At 53.1% G+C, this 17175-nt stretch overlaps 1 protein-coding gene across 3 annotated transcripts; it reads left to right on the top strand.

The window, feature by feature from the left end:
* The first annotated feature begins 1099 nt into the window (after nucleotides 1-1099).
* BRMS1 (BRMS1 transcriptional repressor and anoikis regulator) lies at nucleotides 1100-16687 on the top strand. Of its 3 annotated transcripts, none has more exons than XM_029060153.1 (10): nucleotides 1100-1206; nucleotides 11315-11517; nucleotides 11616-11706; nucleotides 12027-12154; nucleotides 12404-12483; nucleotides 13554-13650; nucleotides 14252-14344; nucleotides 14990-15054; nucleotides 15379-15418; nucleotides 15989-16687. In XM_029060153.1, the coding sequence occupies exons 2-10, from the start codon at nucleotides 11379-11381 to the stop codon at nucleotides 15994-15996; spliced, it is 741 nt and encodes a 246-aa protein (XP_028915986.1). In that variant the 5' UTR covers nucleotides 1100-1206; nucleotides 11315-11378; the 3' UTR covers nucleotides 15997-16687. The 3 variants fall into 3 exon arrangements, with proteins under 3 accessions (XP_028915986.1, XP_028915985.1, XP_028915987.1); XM_029060154.2 differs by having other exon boundaries at nucleotides 1101-1206; nucleotides 14282-14344; XM_029060152.1 differs by lacking the exon at nucleotides 15989-16687 and having other exon boundaries at nucleotides 15379-15429.
* The last annotated feature ends 488 nt before the right edge of the window (nucleotides 16688-17175 follow it).

The raw sequence follows: 17175 nt of genomic DNA, 5'->3' as shown, positions 1-17175 counted from the left end.
GTCGGGGCATACAAGGTGATCAGGTTGTCCCCCGTGGGGCTCCCAGTCTTCAACCCATTTTCCAGATGAGGACAAATACCAATGTTATTATTATTGTATCCACCCCAGGGCTTAGAACAGTGCTTGGCACATAGTAAGTGTTTAACAAATGCCATCATTATTAGTAAGCGCTCAGTAAATACGGTTGAATGAGTAAAAGACCCCGTGGGATCAGGGGCTAACTGTGGGAGGGCCTGAGTGGGCCTGAGTCAGAGGTCATGGGTTCGACTGCCGGCTCTGCCGCTTGTCAGCTGTGTGACTGTGGGCAAATCACTTCATTCAATAGTATTTATTGAGCGCTTACTATGTGCAGAGCACCGTACTAAGCGCTTGGAATGAACAAGTCGGCAACAGAGACGGTCCCTGCTGTTTGACGGGCTTACAGTCTAATCGGGGGAGACGGACAGACAATCTCTGTGCCTCAGGTACCTCATCTGTAAAATGGGGATTAACTGTGAGCTTCACGTGGGACAACCTGATCACCCTGTATCTACTCCAGTGCATAAACGGTCCTCTGCACATAGTAAGCGCTTAAATACCAACATTATCATTATTATTAAAATGGGAATTAAGTGTGAGCCTCACGTGGGACAACCTGATCACCCTGTATCTACTCCAGCGCTTAGAACAGTGCTGTGCACATAGTAAGCGCTTAACAAATACCAACACTATTAGAGCAGCGTGGCTCACTGGAAAGAGGTCATGGGTTCGAATCCTGCCTCGGCTACTTGTCAGCTGTGTGACTTTGGGCAAGTCACTTAACTTCTCGGTGCCTCAGTTACCTCATCTGTAAAATGGAGATTGAGACTGCGAGCCCCACGCGAGACAACCTGATTCCCCTGTATCTCCCCCAGCGCTTAGAACAGTGCTCAGCACATAGTAAGCGCTTAACAAATACCAACATTATTATTATTAGAGGCCATGGTCCGCCGGTTACTATGGAAACCGGCCTCCAAAGTCCCAGAATGCACCAGCCTTGGGGGAGCCCCTCTATCCCGCGCTTGCTGATGAAGTCACCTCAGTTTCTCCGCCCCTTACCCCCGGTTAGTTTGCCCAATCCGGAGTGGGCGGGGCGAAGGGTGGGCTTCCGGGAGAGGGGCCGCTAATCCGGGGCGTCTGATAAGTACCCTCTGACCTGAGAGCTCCAGGGTCGCCCCCGACGGGCAGGTAGGTGAAGCCGCGACCGTCCTCCCCGCGTTCCTATTTCGACCTTGGCCGGGGGGGGAAAAAAATCCCAACGCACCACCCCTCTCCCTGTGCAGTGGTACGAGCCACCCCGGCCAGTTCGCCGGGGAGCGGCTCAAACCATTGCGCTTCCTGGGGGGAGATAGGGCTTGCCCATTAACCTCCGACGGCCCGAGCCGGAGAGAAGATCCGGTAGGAAGAGATGGCGGGGGGACGGAACCGCCGGTCCGACGAATTCCCGGCCAGTTGGGGCCGGGGAATGGAGGCCCGGGGATTGGGGGCTTCGGTAATTGCGAGGGGGGGGAATGGGAGTTGATCCCGCCAAACAGCCCCCCCCCCCCCCCCCCGGCCTTCTGGACACTTGGTGTCGTCGGGCCTGGGCCCACGCTTCCTGCTTTCATTCATTCATTCAATAATATTTATTGAGCGCTTACTATGTGCACAGCACTGGTCTAAGCGCTTGGAATGGACAATTCGGCAACAGATAGTCCCTGCCCTACAACGGGCTGACGGTCAAAAAGGGGGGAGGCGGACAACAAAACAAGGTCAGGCATCAGTACCATCAAGATAGAATCCTAGGTATAGGCCCATCATTAATAAAATAGAGTAATCAATAATATATCCAAATAGGCCCAAGGGCTGTGGGGAGGGGAAGGGGGAAGAGCAGAGGGAGGGGGGATGGGGAGGAGGGGCAGAGGGAAAGGGAGGACCTCCTGGCATTCATTCAATCCTATTTATTGAGTGCTTACTATGTGCAGAGCACTGGACTAAGCGCTTGGAAAGTACAGTTAGGCAACAGACACAATCCTGCACAACAGGCTCACAGTCTAGAAGGGGGCAGACAGACAACAAAACAAGTAGACGGGCATCAATAGCATCAAAATACTTACAGAAGTGCTTACTCTGGGCAGAGCACTGTGCTACACGCTTAGGAGACACAGAAATAAATAAGTGACAGATATGGACATGAGTGCTGGGGGGTTGAGAGGGGGGATGAATAAAGAGAGAAAATCAGGGAGATGCAGAAGGGAGTGGGAAAAGAGGAAACGAGAGGTTTAGTTAGACTGTGAGCCCTTCATTGGGCAGGGATTGTCTCTACCTGTTGCCGAATTGTCCATTCCAAGCGCTTAGTACAGTGGTCTGCACATAGTAAGCGCTCAATAAATACTAATGAATGATTGGAAGGCCTCTTGGAGGGGTGGTGCCTTCAATAAAGCTTTGAAGGAGGGGAGAGTAGTTATAATAATAGTGATAATTGTAGTATTTGTTAAACGCTTGCTATATACCGTGCTAAGCGCTGGGATGGATACAGTTCCTGTCCCACATGGGGCTCACAGTCTTAATCCCCATTTTACAGATGAGGTAACTGAGGAACACAGAAGCAAAGTGATTTGCCCAAAGTCACACAGCAGGCAAGTGGCGGAGCCGGGATTAGAACCCAGGTCCTTCTGACTCTCAGGCCCTTACTCTATCCATTAGGCCAGGATATGAAGAAGGAGGGCTGTCCAGAAAGGAGGCAGGACGTGGGCGAGAGGTCGGCAGCGAGATAGACGAGATGGAGGGACAGTGAGTAGGTTGGCATTAGATGAGTGAAGTGTGCAGGCTGGTTTGTTGTAGGAGAGCAGCGAGGTGAGCTAGGAGGGAGCAAGGTGATTGAGGGCTTTAAACTTGGTGGTAAGGAGTTTCTGTTTGATGTGGAAACAGATTCCTCAAATCTCAGAATGCAAGCACCGACTTTAAAATGTTCTGCTCCGTTTGTAAAGCCTTGAAGGTGGAACAGCAGGGAGTTCACAAAAAGCAGGCCCTAGGGGGTGTCAGTTGACTAGAAAAAGCTGGAGACATTTCCAGTTTAGAGAAAAAAAACAAACCAGAAAGCCCTGGTTTCTGTTTGATACAGAGGTGGAACCGTTAAGGGATTTTGAGGAGGGGGAAGATGTGGACGGAATGCTTTTTTCTCTAGGCCGTAAGCTCATTTTGCGAGGGGCACTGGGGTAAATCAATCAATGGTGTTTATTGAGCGCTTACTGTGTGCAGAGCACTGTACTAAGCACTTACTATGAAGTTCATTCATTGATTCAATTGTATTTTTTGAGCGCTTGCTGTATGCAGAGCACAGTACAAGCGCTTGGAAAGTACAATTCAGCAACAAATAGAGACAATCCCTGCCCAACAACAGGCTCACAGTCTAGAAGGAGGGAGAAAGACAACAAAACAAGTAGACAGGCATCAATATAAATAAATAGAATTAAGTTGGAAACAGTCCATGTCCCATGTGGGGCTCATGGTCTTAATCCCCATTTTGCAGATGAGGGAACTGAGGCCCAGAGAAGTGAAGCGACTTGCCCAGAGATACACAGCAAATAAGTGGTGGAGCCGGAATTAAAACCCAGGTCCTCTGACGCCCAGGCTCTTTCCCCTCAGCAGTGTTGCTTCTCGTTGTCTCAAGATCTCCCATCTGCTTCAAAATCTAGGGCCTCTATCTGCAAGTGCAGCCCCAATCAGTCAATCAGTGGTATTTACTGAGCGCTGGCTATATGCAGAGCACTGTTCTAAGTGTATGGGAGAGTACAATACAGCAGAATTAGAAGAAATGTTCCCTGCCCATAAAGAGCTTAATAGTACCTATCTAGTACTTGCTGTGTGCAGAGCACTGTACTAAGCACTTGGGAGGATCCAGTACATTAGAGTTGGTAAATACCATCCCTATCCAAGAGGAGCTTACAGTCTAGATGGGGAGACCGACATTAAAGTAAATTACAGTTAGGGAAAATGATGGAATGAAAAGACCTATGCTTGCCTTCCTTCCTCCCCGTCCACCACCTTCAACCCTTCAGTCTCTGATGACTCCTTCCCCTCTAGCTTCGTGCTCCACCTCCGATCCTTAGAAAAAGCGTATCCGAGTCAATGAGTGGTATTTATTGAGCGCTGACTATGTGCAGAGCACTGTATTAAGCACTTGGAAGACTACAATACAACAGAGTTGATAGAGTTGGTAGACACGTTTCCTGCCCACAGTGAGCTTTAGAGCCTAGAGGGGGAGAAAGATATTAAAATAAATTACGGTTATGGTTATGGTTATAAGTGAGGCGGGGCTGAGGGAGGGGTGAATATTAAGTGATTAGAGGGGAGTGAATGCCTTAAAGCCCAATAATAAAGAATAGTATTTAAGTGCTTAATATTGTACCAGGCACTGGAATAGATACAAGATAATCAGGTCAGACGCAATCCCTATCCCACACAGGGCTCACGGCCTAAGATTTATAAATCTATAAACCCCAAGACCTCAAGGCTCTAAAGAAATGTACACAAACTCTGAAACCTGGAGTTGGGAGGGTTAGAAGCTGAGGGATTAACTTTGGCCTTTGGGAGTAAATCGGGAAGGACCTCGTGGAGGAGGTGAGTTTTGAGGTAGATCTCAGGGCTTGAGCTCCGCCGGCCCTGCTACTGTGCTGTTTGGCCTTGGGCAAGTCACTTTAACTCTCCGTGCCTCGGTTACCTCACTTGGAAAAGGGGGATTAAGACCGTGAGCCCCTCTTGGGACGTGGACCATATCCAGTTGGATTAGCTCGTATCTACCCCAGCGCTTAGTACAGTGACGGGCGCAGAACAAGCGCCATTAAAAAAGGGGGAGATGGTGGTATCGATCAATCAGTCACTGGTATTTTTTGAGTACTTACTGTGCGCAGACCACTGGACTATGTGGTTGGGAGAGTACAGACTGGAGGATTTGTGAGAATCATGTTGAGAATCACTGAGGAAAAGAAGAGCTCGGTGTAGAGTTCTCTACGGTCCAAAAGGAGACTGTCAGATGGGGCAAAAATCCCCTCTCCCCACCCCTCAGCCCCCTGTGTGTGGTTGGTTATAAGGTAGCTCTTCTTTCATGATGAATTTTGGTATCTGTTAAGCGCTTATTTTGTGCCAGGCATTGCACTAAGCATTGGGGTGGATCCAAGCAAATCGGATTGGACACAGTCCCTGTCCCGTGTGGGGCTCACAGTCTCAATCCCCACTTTTGAGGCCCAGAGAAGTGAAAGTGACTTGCCCAAGGTCACACAGCAGGCAAGTGGCAGAGCGGCGATTAGAACCCATGACCTTCTGACTCCCAGGCCCGGGCTCTTTCCACTACTCCATGATGGCAGAGGGCCGGCTATGGAAGTTTTAGACTGGGGGGAAGGAGACTAAAGAGCAAAACAACAGAGTAAGCTTTGCAAATTAAAAAAAAAAAAAGGAATCTGGAAATGATTATAATAAGCACAGTTTGGGGCGTAACCCACCACTAATTTCTTCAGTGCAGCATTGTGAAATATTTCATGGAACAGAAGTGGTTATGGGGGTCAGCAGGAAACCAACAGGAAGAAAATTTGTGGTTCAAATATTGGGAAGCGAATGAGGGTGGATTGTGAAAATCGAATGGGCGAAACCGCCGAGGGCCCGCGTTTCTTTTGTTTTTAGTATGGTATTTAAGTGCTTACTATGTCCCAGGCACTGTACTAAATGCTGGGGTAGATACAAGCAAAGAAGATTGGATACAATCCATTCATTCAATAGTATTTATTGAGCACTAACTATGTGCAAAGCACTGTACTAAGCACTTGGAGTGAACAAATCAGTAACAGATAGAGACAATCCCTGCCCTTTGATGGGCTTACAGTCTAATCGGGGGAATCCATGTCCCACATGGGGCATACAGTCGTAATCCCCTTTTTACAGATGAGGTAACTGAAGCCCAGAGAAGGAAGTGACATGCCCAAGGTCACCCAGCAGACATGTGGTGGAGCCGGGATTAGAACTCGGGTCCTTTTGACTTCCAGGCCCAGGTTCTATCCCCTGTTCTCCCTCTTACTCATGTGGGCCAGGGTCTATGTTCATTCATTCAATCGTATTTATTGAGCACTTACTGTGTGCAAAGCACTGTACTAAGTGCTTGGAAGAGTACAATATATTAACAAAGAGACACATTCCCTGCCCACAATGAGTTTACAGTTTAGTGCTTGACACAAAGTAAGCACTTAACCAATACCACAACAATAATAATAATAATTATTATTATTATTCTAGAGTTAGACATGCTCCTTGGTCCCTAGGGAGTTACATTTAGTGTGACAAAGAGAGATCAGGTTATACACCCAACCCTCTCCAAAAGGAAGCGGGATGACAAGGGCAGGAAAAATGTTGATCCCTAAGGCAGAAACATGAAGATTGATTGAGTTTTTTCTGGAGTGTTAGTAGGTCAGTCCAAGTGTCATGTCTTTCAGTAATAGTCCCTGTCCCACAAGGGGCTAAGGAGAGGGAGAAACGTGATTGTATTCCCATTTTACAGATGAAAAAACTGAGGCCCACAGAAGTGAAGTGTCTTCCCCAAGTCACACAACAGGCAAGTGGTGGAACCCAGGTCCAGACTCTTTCCGGTAGGCCATGCTGCCCCAGTGCCTCTCCTTGTCTGGGTGCCCCGCCATGGCTGTTTGCCCATTTAATAATAATGTTGGTATTTGTTAAGTGCTTACTATGTGCAGAGCACTGTTCTAAGCACTGGGGGAGATACAGGGTAATCAGGTTGTCCCACGTGAGGCTCACAGTCTTCATCCCCATTTTACAGAAGAGGTCACTGAGAAGTGAAGTGACTTGCCCAAAATCACACAGCAGACAAGTGGCAGAGCCGGGATTAGAACCCACGACCTCCGACTCCCAAAGCCGGGCTCTTTCCACTGAGCCACGCTGCTTCTCCAGGAAGGAGAGGGCAAGGTGATCTAAATCTAGCAAGCCGAGTATTTTTTTGAGTGCCCTTTTGGGTGTGGAGCAGCGTACTGAATGCTTGAGAGAGGTCAGTAGATTTAGCAGACATGACCTCTGCCTTTCAGGAGCTTACGTCCTTTCAGTGTGAGCCCCCAGCACCCTAAACCGACCCCTCAAAAAATTATTATTACTATATCCATCAACCAATGGTACTGATTGAGCACTTACTGTGTGCAGAGCGCTGTACTAAGCACTTGGGAGAGACAGTACAGTAAAGTGGGTAGACGTGATTCCCAACCATAAGGAGCTTCCGGTCTAGATTGGGAGGCAGACATTCAAATAAATTATAATTATCAATCGATCATATCTGTTAAGTGCAGAACACTGTACTAAGCATCTGGGAGAGTTGAGTACAACATTGTTGGTAGATTTCCTGTTCACAGTCTAGAGGTATTCATTCAATAGTATTTATTGAGCGCTTACTATGTGCAGAGCACTATACTAAGTGCTTGGAATGTTCAGTTCGGCAACAGATAGAGACCATCCCTGCCCGGTGATGGGCTCACGGTCTAATCTATGGATGTAATTGGTTGGTGTGAGAGCGAGGGTAGGGGATATATCAGGTACCCCTGTTGCTGAATTGTAATAATAATGTTGGTATTTGTTAAGCGCTTACTAAGTGCAGAGCACTGTTCTAAGCGATGGGGGAGATACAGGGTCATCAGGTTGCCCCACGTGAGGCTCACAGTTAATCCCCATTTTACAGATGAGGTAACAGAGGCTCAGAGTAGTGAAGTGACTTGCCCAAAGTCACACACCTGACAGGTGGCGGAGCCAGGATCCGAACCCATGCCCTCTGACTCCCAAGCCCGGGCTCTTTCCACTGAGCCAATTTCCAAGCACTAAGCTCAGTGCTCTGCACACAGTAAGCACTCAATAAATACGACTCAATGAATGAAAGGTGTGTAAACGGTAAGTGTATAGGTGACGCCGAAGTGAGGGTGTAATCAGGGAGGGCCTCTTGGAGGAGGTGTGATTTTAGAGGGGCTTTGAGGGAGGGGAGAACGGTGGACTGTCGGACCTGAAGGGGGAGGGCGTTCCGGGCCAGAGGCGGGACGTGGGCTAGGAGTCGACAGTGAGACAGACGAGATGGAGGCCCAGCGAGAAGGTTGGCGTTAGAGGAACGAAGTGCGCGGGCCGGGGTGTAGGAGATCAGCGAGGTGACCTAGAAGGGGACGAGGGGATCGAGTACTTTAAAGCCAACGGTGAGGAGTTTTGGTTGATGTGGGGGTGACGGGCACGACTGGAAGAGGAGGGGAGAGGTGTGAACTGAAATATTTTTTTGAGGAAAGGTGGTCTGGGCAGCGGAGTGAAGTATAACTGGAGCGGGGAGAGACAGGAGGCCGGGAGGTCCGCGAGGAGGCTAATGTAGAAGTCGGGGTGGGATAGGATGAGTGCTTGGATCAGCCCAATAGCAGTTGGGGCGGAGAGGAAAGGACGGATTCGTGAGATTAAAAAAAAAAGTGTTGGTATTTGTTAAGCACTTACTATGTGCAGAGCACTGTTCTAAGCGCTGGGGTAAACCCAGGGGAATCGGGTTGTCCCACGTGGGGCTCACAGTCTTAATCCCCATTTTACAGATGAGGGAACTGAGGCCCAGAGAAGTGAAGCGACTCGCCCACAGTCACACAGCTGACAAGTGGCAGAGCTGGGATTCGAACTCATGAGCCCCGACTCCAAAGCCCGTGCTCTTTCCACTGCGCCACGATGAGGCTGAGCTAGGACAGACAGGATTTAGGGACAGACTGAATATAATAATAATGATGGTATTTGTTAAGCGCTTACTTTGTGCCGGTGCTGGGGTGGATACAAGCAAATTGGGTTGGTTTCAGTCCCTGTGCCACGGGGCCTCACAGTCAATCCCCATTTTTGCCGTTGAGGTAACTGAGGCCCAGAGAAGTGACTTGCCTGAGGTCACACAGCAGACAAGTGGCCAAGCCAGGATTAGAACCCATGACCTTCGGATTCCCAGGCCCGTGCTCTACCCACTGCACCACACTGCTTCTGTGGGTTGAAGCTCCTCCTCTAGACCTTAAGCTTGTCGTGGGCAGGGAATGTGCCTACCAACTCTGTTAGATTGGACTCGCTCCAGCACTTCGCACAGGGCTCTGCACATAGTGAGCGCTCAATAATTGCCATTGATTGAATGAATGAGAGAGATGAGCTGAAAATGATGCCAAGGTTAAGGGCCTTTGAGAAAGGGAAAATGCCGGAATGCTGTGCATTCATTCAATCGGGTATATACTGAGCGTTTACTGTGTGCAGAACACTGTACTGAGCGCTTGGGAAGTACAGTTCGGCAACAGATGGAGACAATCCCTACCCAACAACGGACTCATAGTCTAGAAGGGGGAGACAGACAACAAAACAAAACAAACAGGCATCACTCCCATCAAAATAGATAAATAGAACATAAATAAATGCACATCATTAATAAAATAAATAGAGCAATAAATATGTACAAACAGATACAAGTGCTGTGGGGAGGGGAAGGGGGTAGAGCAGAGGGAGTAGAGGCGATGGGAGGGGAGGAGGAGCAGAAGGAAAGGGAGGGCTCGTGTCGACGACGAGCTCTGTTTCTATTCTCCCAAGTACTTAGTCCAGTGCTCTGCTCACAGTAAGCGCTCAGTAAATACCATTGCTTGATCGGAGAACAGGTAGGATTTTATCCTCATTTTATAGAAGCCCAGAGAGGCGGTGACTTGCCTGAGGTGATACAGCAGGCACAGCTGGGATCAGAACCCAGATAACCTGGATTCCCCAGGACTGGGCTGTTCGGGTTAGGTTACCGGATTGAAGCTTTATCCTTCCTCCCCAAAGGGAGTGTACGCTTCACGCGCTTAATACGGTGCTCTGCACATAGTAAGCGCTCAATAAATACTGTTGAATGAATGAATAAGGTCTGATGGGAGTTGCAGTCCTGGGGTATTGACAGAGCTGTCACCTCACTAAGTTAAATAATAATAATGGTGGTATTTGTTAAGCGCTTACTATGTGCCGAGCACTGTTCTAAGCGCTGGGATAGACACAGGATAATCAGGTTGTCCCACGTGAGGCTCCCAGTTAATTCCCATTTTACAGATGAGGTAACTGAGGCACAGAGAAGTGACGTGACTTGCCCACAGTCACACAGCTGACAAGTGGCAGAGCGGGGATTCGAACTCATGACCTCTGACCCCCAAGCCCGTGCTCTTTCCACTGAGCCACGCAAGTTAAACGTGAAAGAGCGTGGTCTGGTGGAAAGAGCACAGGGCCTGGGAGTCGGCGGACCTGGGTTCCTGGCGTAGTGGAGAGAGCACGGGCCTGGGAGTCAAAGGTCCTGGGTTCTAATCCCTGCTCTGCTACTTGTCTGCTGTGTGATCTTGGGCAAGTCACTTCCCTTCTCTGGGCCTCAGTTCCCTCATCTGTCAAATGGGGATTGAGACCGCGAGCTCCTTGTGGGACAGGGACTGTGTCCAACTTGATTTGCTTGGATCCACCCCAGCGCTTAGAAGAGTGCCTGCCATAAAGTAATTGCTTAACAAATACCATAATTATTCCAGCTCTGCCAGTTGCCTACTGTCTGACCGTGAGCAAGTCACTTTTTTTTTTTTTCCGGTGAGAAGAAATGTTGCCTAGTTGTTAGAGCGTGGGCCTGGGAGTCAGAAGGACCTGGGTTCTAATCCCGGTTCTGCCATTTGCTCTGTGACTTTGGACGAGTCATTCCACTTCTCCGTTCTCTCATCTATAAAATGGGTATTAAGACTGTAAGCCCCGTGTGGGGCATGGACTGTGGCCAACCCGGTGAACTTGTTTCTACCCCAGTGCTTAGTACGTTGCTTAACAGAGTAAGAGCTTAACAAATGCCGTTCAAAACAAATTGCTAAGTGCTTACTCTGTGTCAAGCGCTGTTCTAAGCACTGGGGTACATAACAAGCTAATGAGGTCAGACATTAATTCATTCAGTCGTATTTATTGAGCGCTTACTGTGTGCAGAGCAGGCTCAAACCCTCCCCACATGGGGCTCACAGCAGGAGAGAGAACAGGTATCGACTCCCCATTTTACAGTTGAGGAAACTGAAGCCCAGAGAAATCAAGCGACACAGGCAACTGGACGAGCCAGGATTAGAACCCGAGCCCTTCGATTCCGAGGCCCAGGCTCTTTCACCAGGCCACACTGTGTCTCTGAGATCCCCACTGTCCCTCCATCTTAGACTCGGAGCCCCACGTGGGACAGGGACCGTGTCCGTCTCGATTATTTCCTGCAGAGCTTGGCGTAGTTATGCTCCTCGTCGTAATCGTTATTATCATTTTCCAGGCATTGCGGGTGAGACCCAGCCCCTGGGTCTGCCCCTCCACCCCGTTCTCTTGGCAAAAGGCTCATGCCAGTCCAGCCGCCGAGCAAAGAGGCGGAGGAGATGGAGGTGGAGGGGGATTCGGCTGCCGAGATGAACGGGGAGGAAGAGGAGAGCGAGGAGGAGCAGAGCGGCAGCCAGTCGGAGTCAGAGGAGGAGAGCTCAGGTAAAACGCCACCCCATGTCCCCTGGGCCTGCCTCCCAGCCCCCCCTTTGCCCTCCTCTGCCCCCCCTCTACCCTCCTCTGCCCCCCTCTGCCCCCAGAGATGGACGATGAAGACTGTGAGCGTCGCCGCAGCGAGTGTCTGGACGAGATGTCAGATCTGGAGAAGCAGTTTTCGGAGCTGAAGGAGAAGTGAGTCTGGGGGCTTGAGCTGCTTCGGGGCCCGGTGATCCCCTCCCCAAAATACACACACATCCGCTAAGCCGTCTCCGCTCCCCCAGCGGAGCTCCGAGGGTGTCCTGTCAGGGAGGCAGCGTGGAGGCCGGGCCGGCCGGCGCACTGGGCCATCCCGGGCCCGGGCTCTGTCCACTAGGCCACGCTGCTGCTCCTAGGCCACGATGGCAGGCTAATCCTGGCTCTCGCTCTCAGGGCCCTGGGGTCGTCCTGCCGGGGAGGCAGCCTGGGGGCCGGGCAGCCCGGGGTGCCAGGCTGAACCCGCCTCCCACTCGCAGGCTGTTCAAGGAGCGCCTGAGCCAGGTGCGGGTGCGGCTGGAGGAGGTGGGCGCCGAGCGAGCCCCGGAGTACACGGAGCCCCTCGGGGGGCTGCAGCGCAGCCTCAAGATTCGCATTCAGGTGGCAGGTCAGCCGGGAGCCCCTCCCTCCCGGGCCCCCTCCCCTCACGGACTGCTGCCGTCCTGCCCTGGGCCCCCTGCCCAATTCCACAGCCCAGAGGATGTTCAGTCGTGCCTCCCCGCTCCCTCTTCAGTCCGCCCCGAGGGCTCCTCCCCGGGCTAACCTCCACCCCTCATCCCCACCCACCTCCACCGTTTTCCACCCACCCAGGCCCACCCACTTCCGCCCCTGCCAATCCCCCCGTCCCCTCCCACAGGCATCTACAAGGGATTCTGCCTGGATGTGATAAGGAACAAATATGAGTGTGAGCTGCAGGGAGCCAAGCAACACTTGGAGGTAACTTGGGGGCGGGCGGGGAATTTCCGAGGGGGGCGGGGGGTGCTAACGCGACCGAGCCCCTCGCGGATCCCGGGGGCGCCCACCGAGGCCGGCGCACCCTGGATGCCAAAGGTCACAGCCAGGGTCAGTGAACTGGCCAAGGCTAGGGGCTGGGGCAGGGGGGATCCATGGAGAGGCTCATATTTATTGAGCGCTTACTATGTGCAGAGCACTGGACCAAGTGCTTGGGAGAGTACACCAATAAGCAGAGACATTCCCTGCCCACAACGAGCCTTCAGGCTACAGGGGGAGATAGACATTAATATAAATAAATAAATGAGGGATATGGACATAATTACCGTGGGGCTGGGAGGGGGATGAATAAAGGGAGCAAGTCAAGGCGACGCAGAAGAGAGTGGGAGAAGAGGAAAGGAGGGCGTAGTCAGGGGAGACCTCTTGGAGGAAATGGGCCTTCTGTAAGGCTTTGAAGCAGGGGAGAGTCATCGTCTGTTGGATTTGAGGAGGGAGGGTGTTCAAGGCCAGAGGCGGGACGTGAGCAAGGTGTCGGCAGCGAGGTGGACAAGATCGAAAACAGGGAGAAGGTTGCGGGCTGGTTGCAGGAGTAGCAAGGTGAGGTAGGAGAGGGTATGGTGACTGAGGGCTTTGAAGCCAACGGTGAGAAGTTTTGTTTGATGCGGAGGTGGACCAGTAACCACTGGAGGTTCTTGAGGAGTCGGGGAAACACGGCCTAAACGATGATCCGGGCAGCAGAGTGAAGTGAGGACTGGAGTGGGGAGAGACAGGAGTCGACTGGGGACGGGCATAGTATCAAGTTGGCTGGGGCGGGTCCCTGTCCTTCCATCTGGGCATCCCTGTTCTTTCATTCATTCATTCAATAGTATTTATTGAGCGCTTACTATGTGCAGAGCACTGTACAAAGCGCTGGGAATGTACAAATCGGTAACAGATACAGTCCCTACCCTTTGACGGGCTTACAGTCTAATCGGGCGAGATGGACAGACAAGAAAGTATCCCCCCCCGGCATCCTCTCCTCCAGCCTAACGGCGGGATGGGGGCTTCCCTTCCAGAGCGAGAAGCTGCTGCTGTACGACAACTTGCAGGGGGAGCTGCAGGAGCGGATCCAGAGGTTAGAGGAGGACAGGCAGAGCTTCGACATCAACTCTGGTCAGTCCTCCCCCCCGCCCCCCGCCCCCCGCCCCCCGCCCAAGATTCTGGGGCAGAGTGGGGGCATGGTAGAAATTGGCCCCCAACAAGATGGGGAGCAGCTTGGTCTATTGGATAAAGCCCAGGTCTGGGAGCTAGAGGCCCTGGGTTCTAACCCCAGGTCCGCCACTGACCTGCCGTATGACCTTGGGCAAGTCACTTAACTTTGCCGTGCCTCAGTTGTTTCATCTGTAAAATGGGGATTCCATACCTGTTCTCCCTTTTACGTGGATGGTGAGCCCCACGTGGGACAGGGATCTGTATCTGGCCTGATTATCTTGTATCTACCCCAGCATTCAGAACAGTGCTTGATGGACAGTAAGCACTTAAGTGCCATAAAATGGAAAAAAAACAAAACCAAACAGATGGCTGGGGGTGGGTAGGGAGCGCCCCGGGCTGGGCCGGGTTTTGGGGGAAGGAGAGGGAAGGGACTGGCTGGGCCATCACTCCTGCCTAGATTTCTAGGCAGGGGCTCTGGAAACTCAGGCCCCCCGACCCTGCCGAGGCAGAGTTCCAGCACAGTTTTCCCCCCCCACCACCTGACCCTGGTCTTGGGGTGCAGAGTGGTGGGATGATAAACTGCACCCCAAAGGCAACCTGAAAGCGTGGGACTCCCTGCAGTCGAGTAAGAGGAAGAAGGCACCTCTCGTCTCCGGTATCCTTTGCACCAGGGCGGCCCGGCCTTGGCTTGAAGTCCTGGGGGGCTTGGTGGGGGCTGGGCCCTGACGGATGGGGGTGAGTTGGGGCGGAGCCAAGCTGTGGCGATCAAGCGATCATTATTTGCTGAGTTGCCTCCTGCATGCAGAGCACTGTACTAAGCGCTTGGGAAGGTCCAGTACAGTAGAACCTTAGAGAAGCAGCATGGCCTAGTGGAAAGAACATGAGGCCCAGGAGTCAGAGGACCTAGGATCTACTCTCGGCTCCGCCACTTGTGCGCTGTGTGACCTTGAGCCAGTCATTTCACTTCCTCTGTGGCTCAGTTCTCCCTCCTCCTTAGACGGTGAGCTCCACCTGGGCCGCAGACTGTGTCCAATCTGATTAGCTTGTATCTTCCCCCAGCGCTTAGAACAGCATTTGATACATTGTAAGCACGTAACAGATGCCATAAAGAAAAAGGAGTTTACAGCCTAGCAGGGAAGGGAGACATAACAAACGATAATGAAGAGAACCAGTCGAGTAGAAGGGTCTGGTATGTGAGTGCGATGGGGGTTGCTAGGAGTGTCAGATTGCTCAGGTGTTGCGGGAAGCTGGGCAGGACTGCTCCCCGCTGGGTCCCCATTTTCCTTGACCGCCCACCCAGGCCCCTACATCGTGTACATGCTGCAGGACATTGACATCCTAGAGGACTGGACGGCTATCAAGAAGGTGAGTGGGTTTGGTGGCCCGGGGGTGGGGACCTGAACCCTTCCTTTCCAGGGGTTTCCTCTTCTGTCCTCTCCCTGCCAAAGGAGGGGACAGAGATGGAGGACAAGCCACCTGCTTGGGAACAAACCCAGCCGTCTACCTCCCCGCCTCCCTCCAGAATCCCATAGTAACAGCAGCGTTGGTCTGAGGGGGGCCCCTGGTCAGTGGGAAGGATTTTGGGCATTCGGCCTTCCAGGGAGGTTGGGGGGGGGGAGGCCCACTGGAGGGAGAGCTTCTCAGAGAAGACCCCCTCCCCACCCCAACCCACCTCTCCTCCCCATCCAGGCCAAGGCGGCTGTATCCCCCCAGAAGAGGAAATCTGACGGTAAGAGATGACTCTCCTCTGTCCCCGCCTCCTGTCCCTGTCCTCACCCTTCCTGGTGTCTCCCCGATTGGGAGCTCAGGGGAGGGCATGAGGCGGGATTGGGGTGGGTTGGCCGCTGCGGGTGTGGAGTCAGGGTTGCGAGAGGGGGAGAGAGGCTGCGGTCGGGGGCGGGGAGAGATTGGGGGAGTCGGGAGACGCGGGGGAGGGCGGAAGGACCGACCCGGGAGCTGCAAGGGTTAAGCGGTCGCTCTCCCCGATCCAGGCTACGGTTCGGAGCCTGCCCGGGGAGGGCAAGGAAAGAGGCCTGTGTTCCTGTAGGCCCCAAGGTGGGAACGGGGAGCAGTGGATTAAGGGGGGTTCAGTTTCAAGGAGCTCCGGGGGAGGACGTGGAGGAAGACGACTCCAGCCCGTGTTTGGCTGTAGGGGATCACGTGGCCTTGTGTCCCTCTCCGCCTCTTCTACCCCCTGAGCCCACCCTGTCTTCCCTCCCGGGCCCCGCGCCCACCCTCCGAGCACCCTCCGGAGCTGGTGTCACTGAGCCGTCTCTCTCCCCTCCTCCATCCCCCTCAGGGCCGTGACCCCCTCCCCCGGGCCCTCCACGCCGTCAGCAGCAGCAGCAGGAGGAGGAGGAGGCATCGGGCCAAGCCGAGCTTCTGCTGGCCCTACGACCGAGCAGGGCCTCACGTCCTCAGGAGGGCACGGAAGGACCGCACCAATGTGACCGGACCCTCGAGCGCGTCCCCCGGATCCCGTTCCCGGAACGCTGTCCGTCTGCCCCGGACTCCTCGTGACCCTAGCCGGCAGACTGACCCCCGGCTCCTCGCCGTTGCCCGCCCCCCTCCAAGTTGGGTACCTCCCCCACGCTGCCAGGCACCCGGGGAAGGTCCGACCCCGCACCCTGGCCGGCCCGGGGATCCCTCCGGCTCCCCGCTCCCTCTCCCTGTCGGTTCCAGGCTGGCACCCTGCCCCAGGTGGGTTAAAAAGACATGCCTCACTTTGAGACCCAGCCAGGTCCCTTCCCTGGCCAGCCTGGTGGGCCGAGGCCAGGGTCGGAGCCGGAGCCGGAGCGCTGCTTTAGGTGCTGGATGGGAGAGCTCCCAGAGATGTATATTTTTTTGATGCTTCTTCCCTTTCCCCACCTCCGCCGTTGCCTCCTCTGCGCCGGGCTGGGAAGAACTGAAGATCCCGGGCTTTCCCGGGGACCAGTCTTCACCCCCCGACTCTTGGTGATGGGGTTGGCATTAAAGTTAATAATAATAATAATAATAATAATTGCAGTATTTGTCAAGCACTTATTGTGTGCCAGCTACTGTACTAAGAGCCGGGGTAGATACAAGGTAATTGGTTTGGTCACAGTCCCTGTCCCCACCCAGGGCTCAGTCTTGAACCCCATTTTACAGGTGAGGTAACTGAGGCACAGGGAAGTGAAGTGACTTGCACAAAGGCACTCGGCAGACAGATGGCGGAGCTAGGATTAGAACTCAGGTCCTTCTGACTCCCGGGCTGGGCTCTATCCACTAAGTGACTGTGTGTGTGTGTCTGTGTGTGCACAGGTGTGCGGGCATGTATGCACTTGCGCCTGATTGTATGTGTGCGAGGGGGCCGGTGGACTGCGCTCAGCGAGAACAATGAAACCGAGACGGGACGAGGGGAGGTGGACTCTCGTCAAACCCAGACTGAGAGTTTGCTCACCGGGGCAGAGGAATCTGGTGGGCTCCACGACGCTGAAACTCCTTGCTCTCCCTTCCTCGGTCCCC

Source organism: Ornithorhynchus anatinus, chromosome 3, assembly GCF_004115215.2.
Source record: "Ornithorhynchus anatinus isolate Pmale09 chromosome 3, mOrnAna1.pri.v4, whole genome shotgun sequence".
Classification (NCBI taxonomy): domain Eukaryota; kingdom Metazoa; phylum Chordata; class Mammalia; order Monotremata; family Ornithorhynchidae; genus Ornithorhynchus; species Ornithorhynchus anatinus.
Note: the sequence above shows the minus strand (reverse complement) of the source record. Positions and strands in the feature narration are given on the sequence as shown.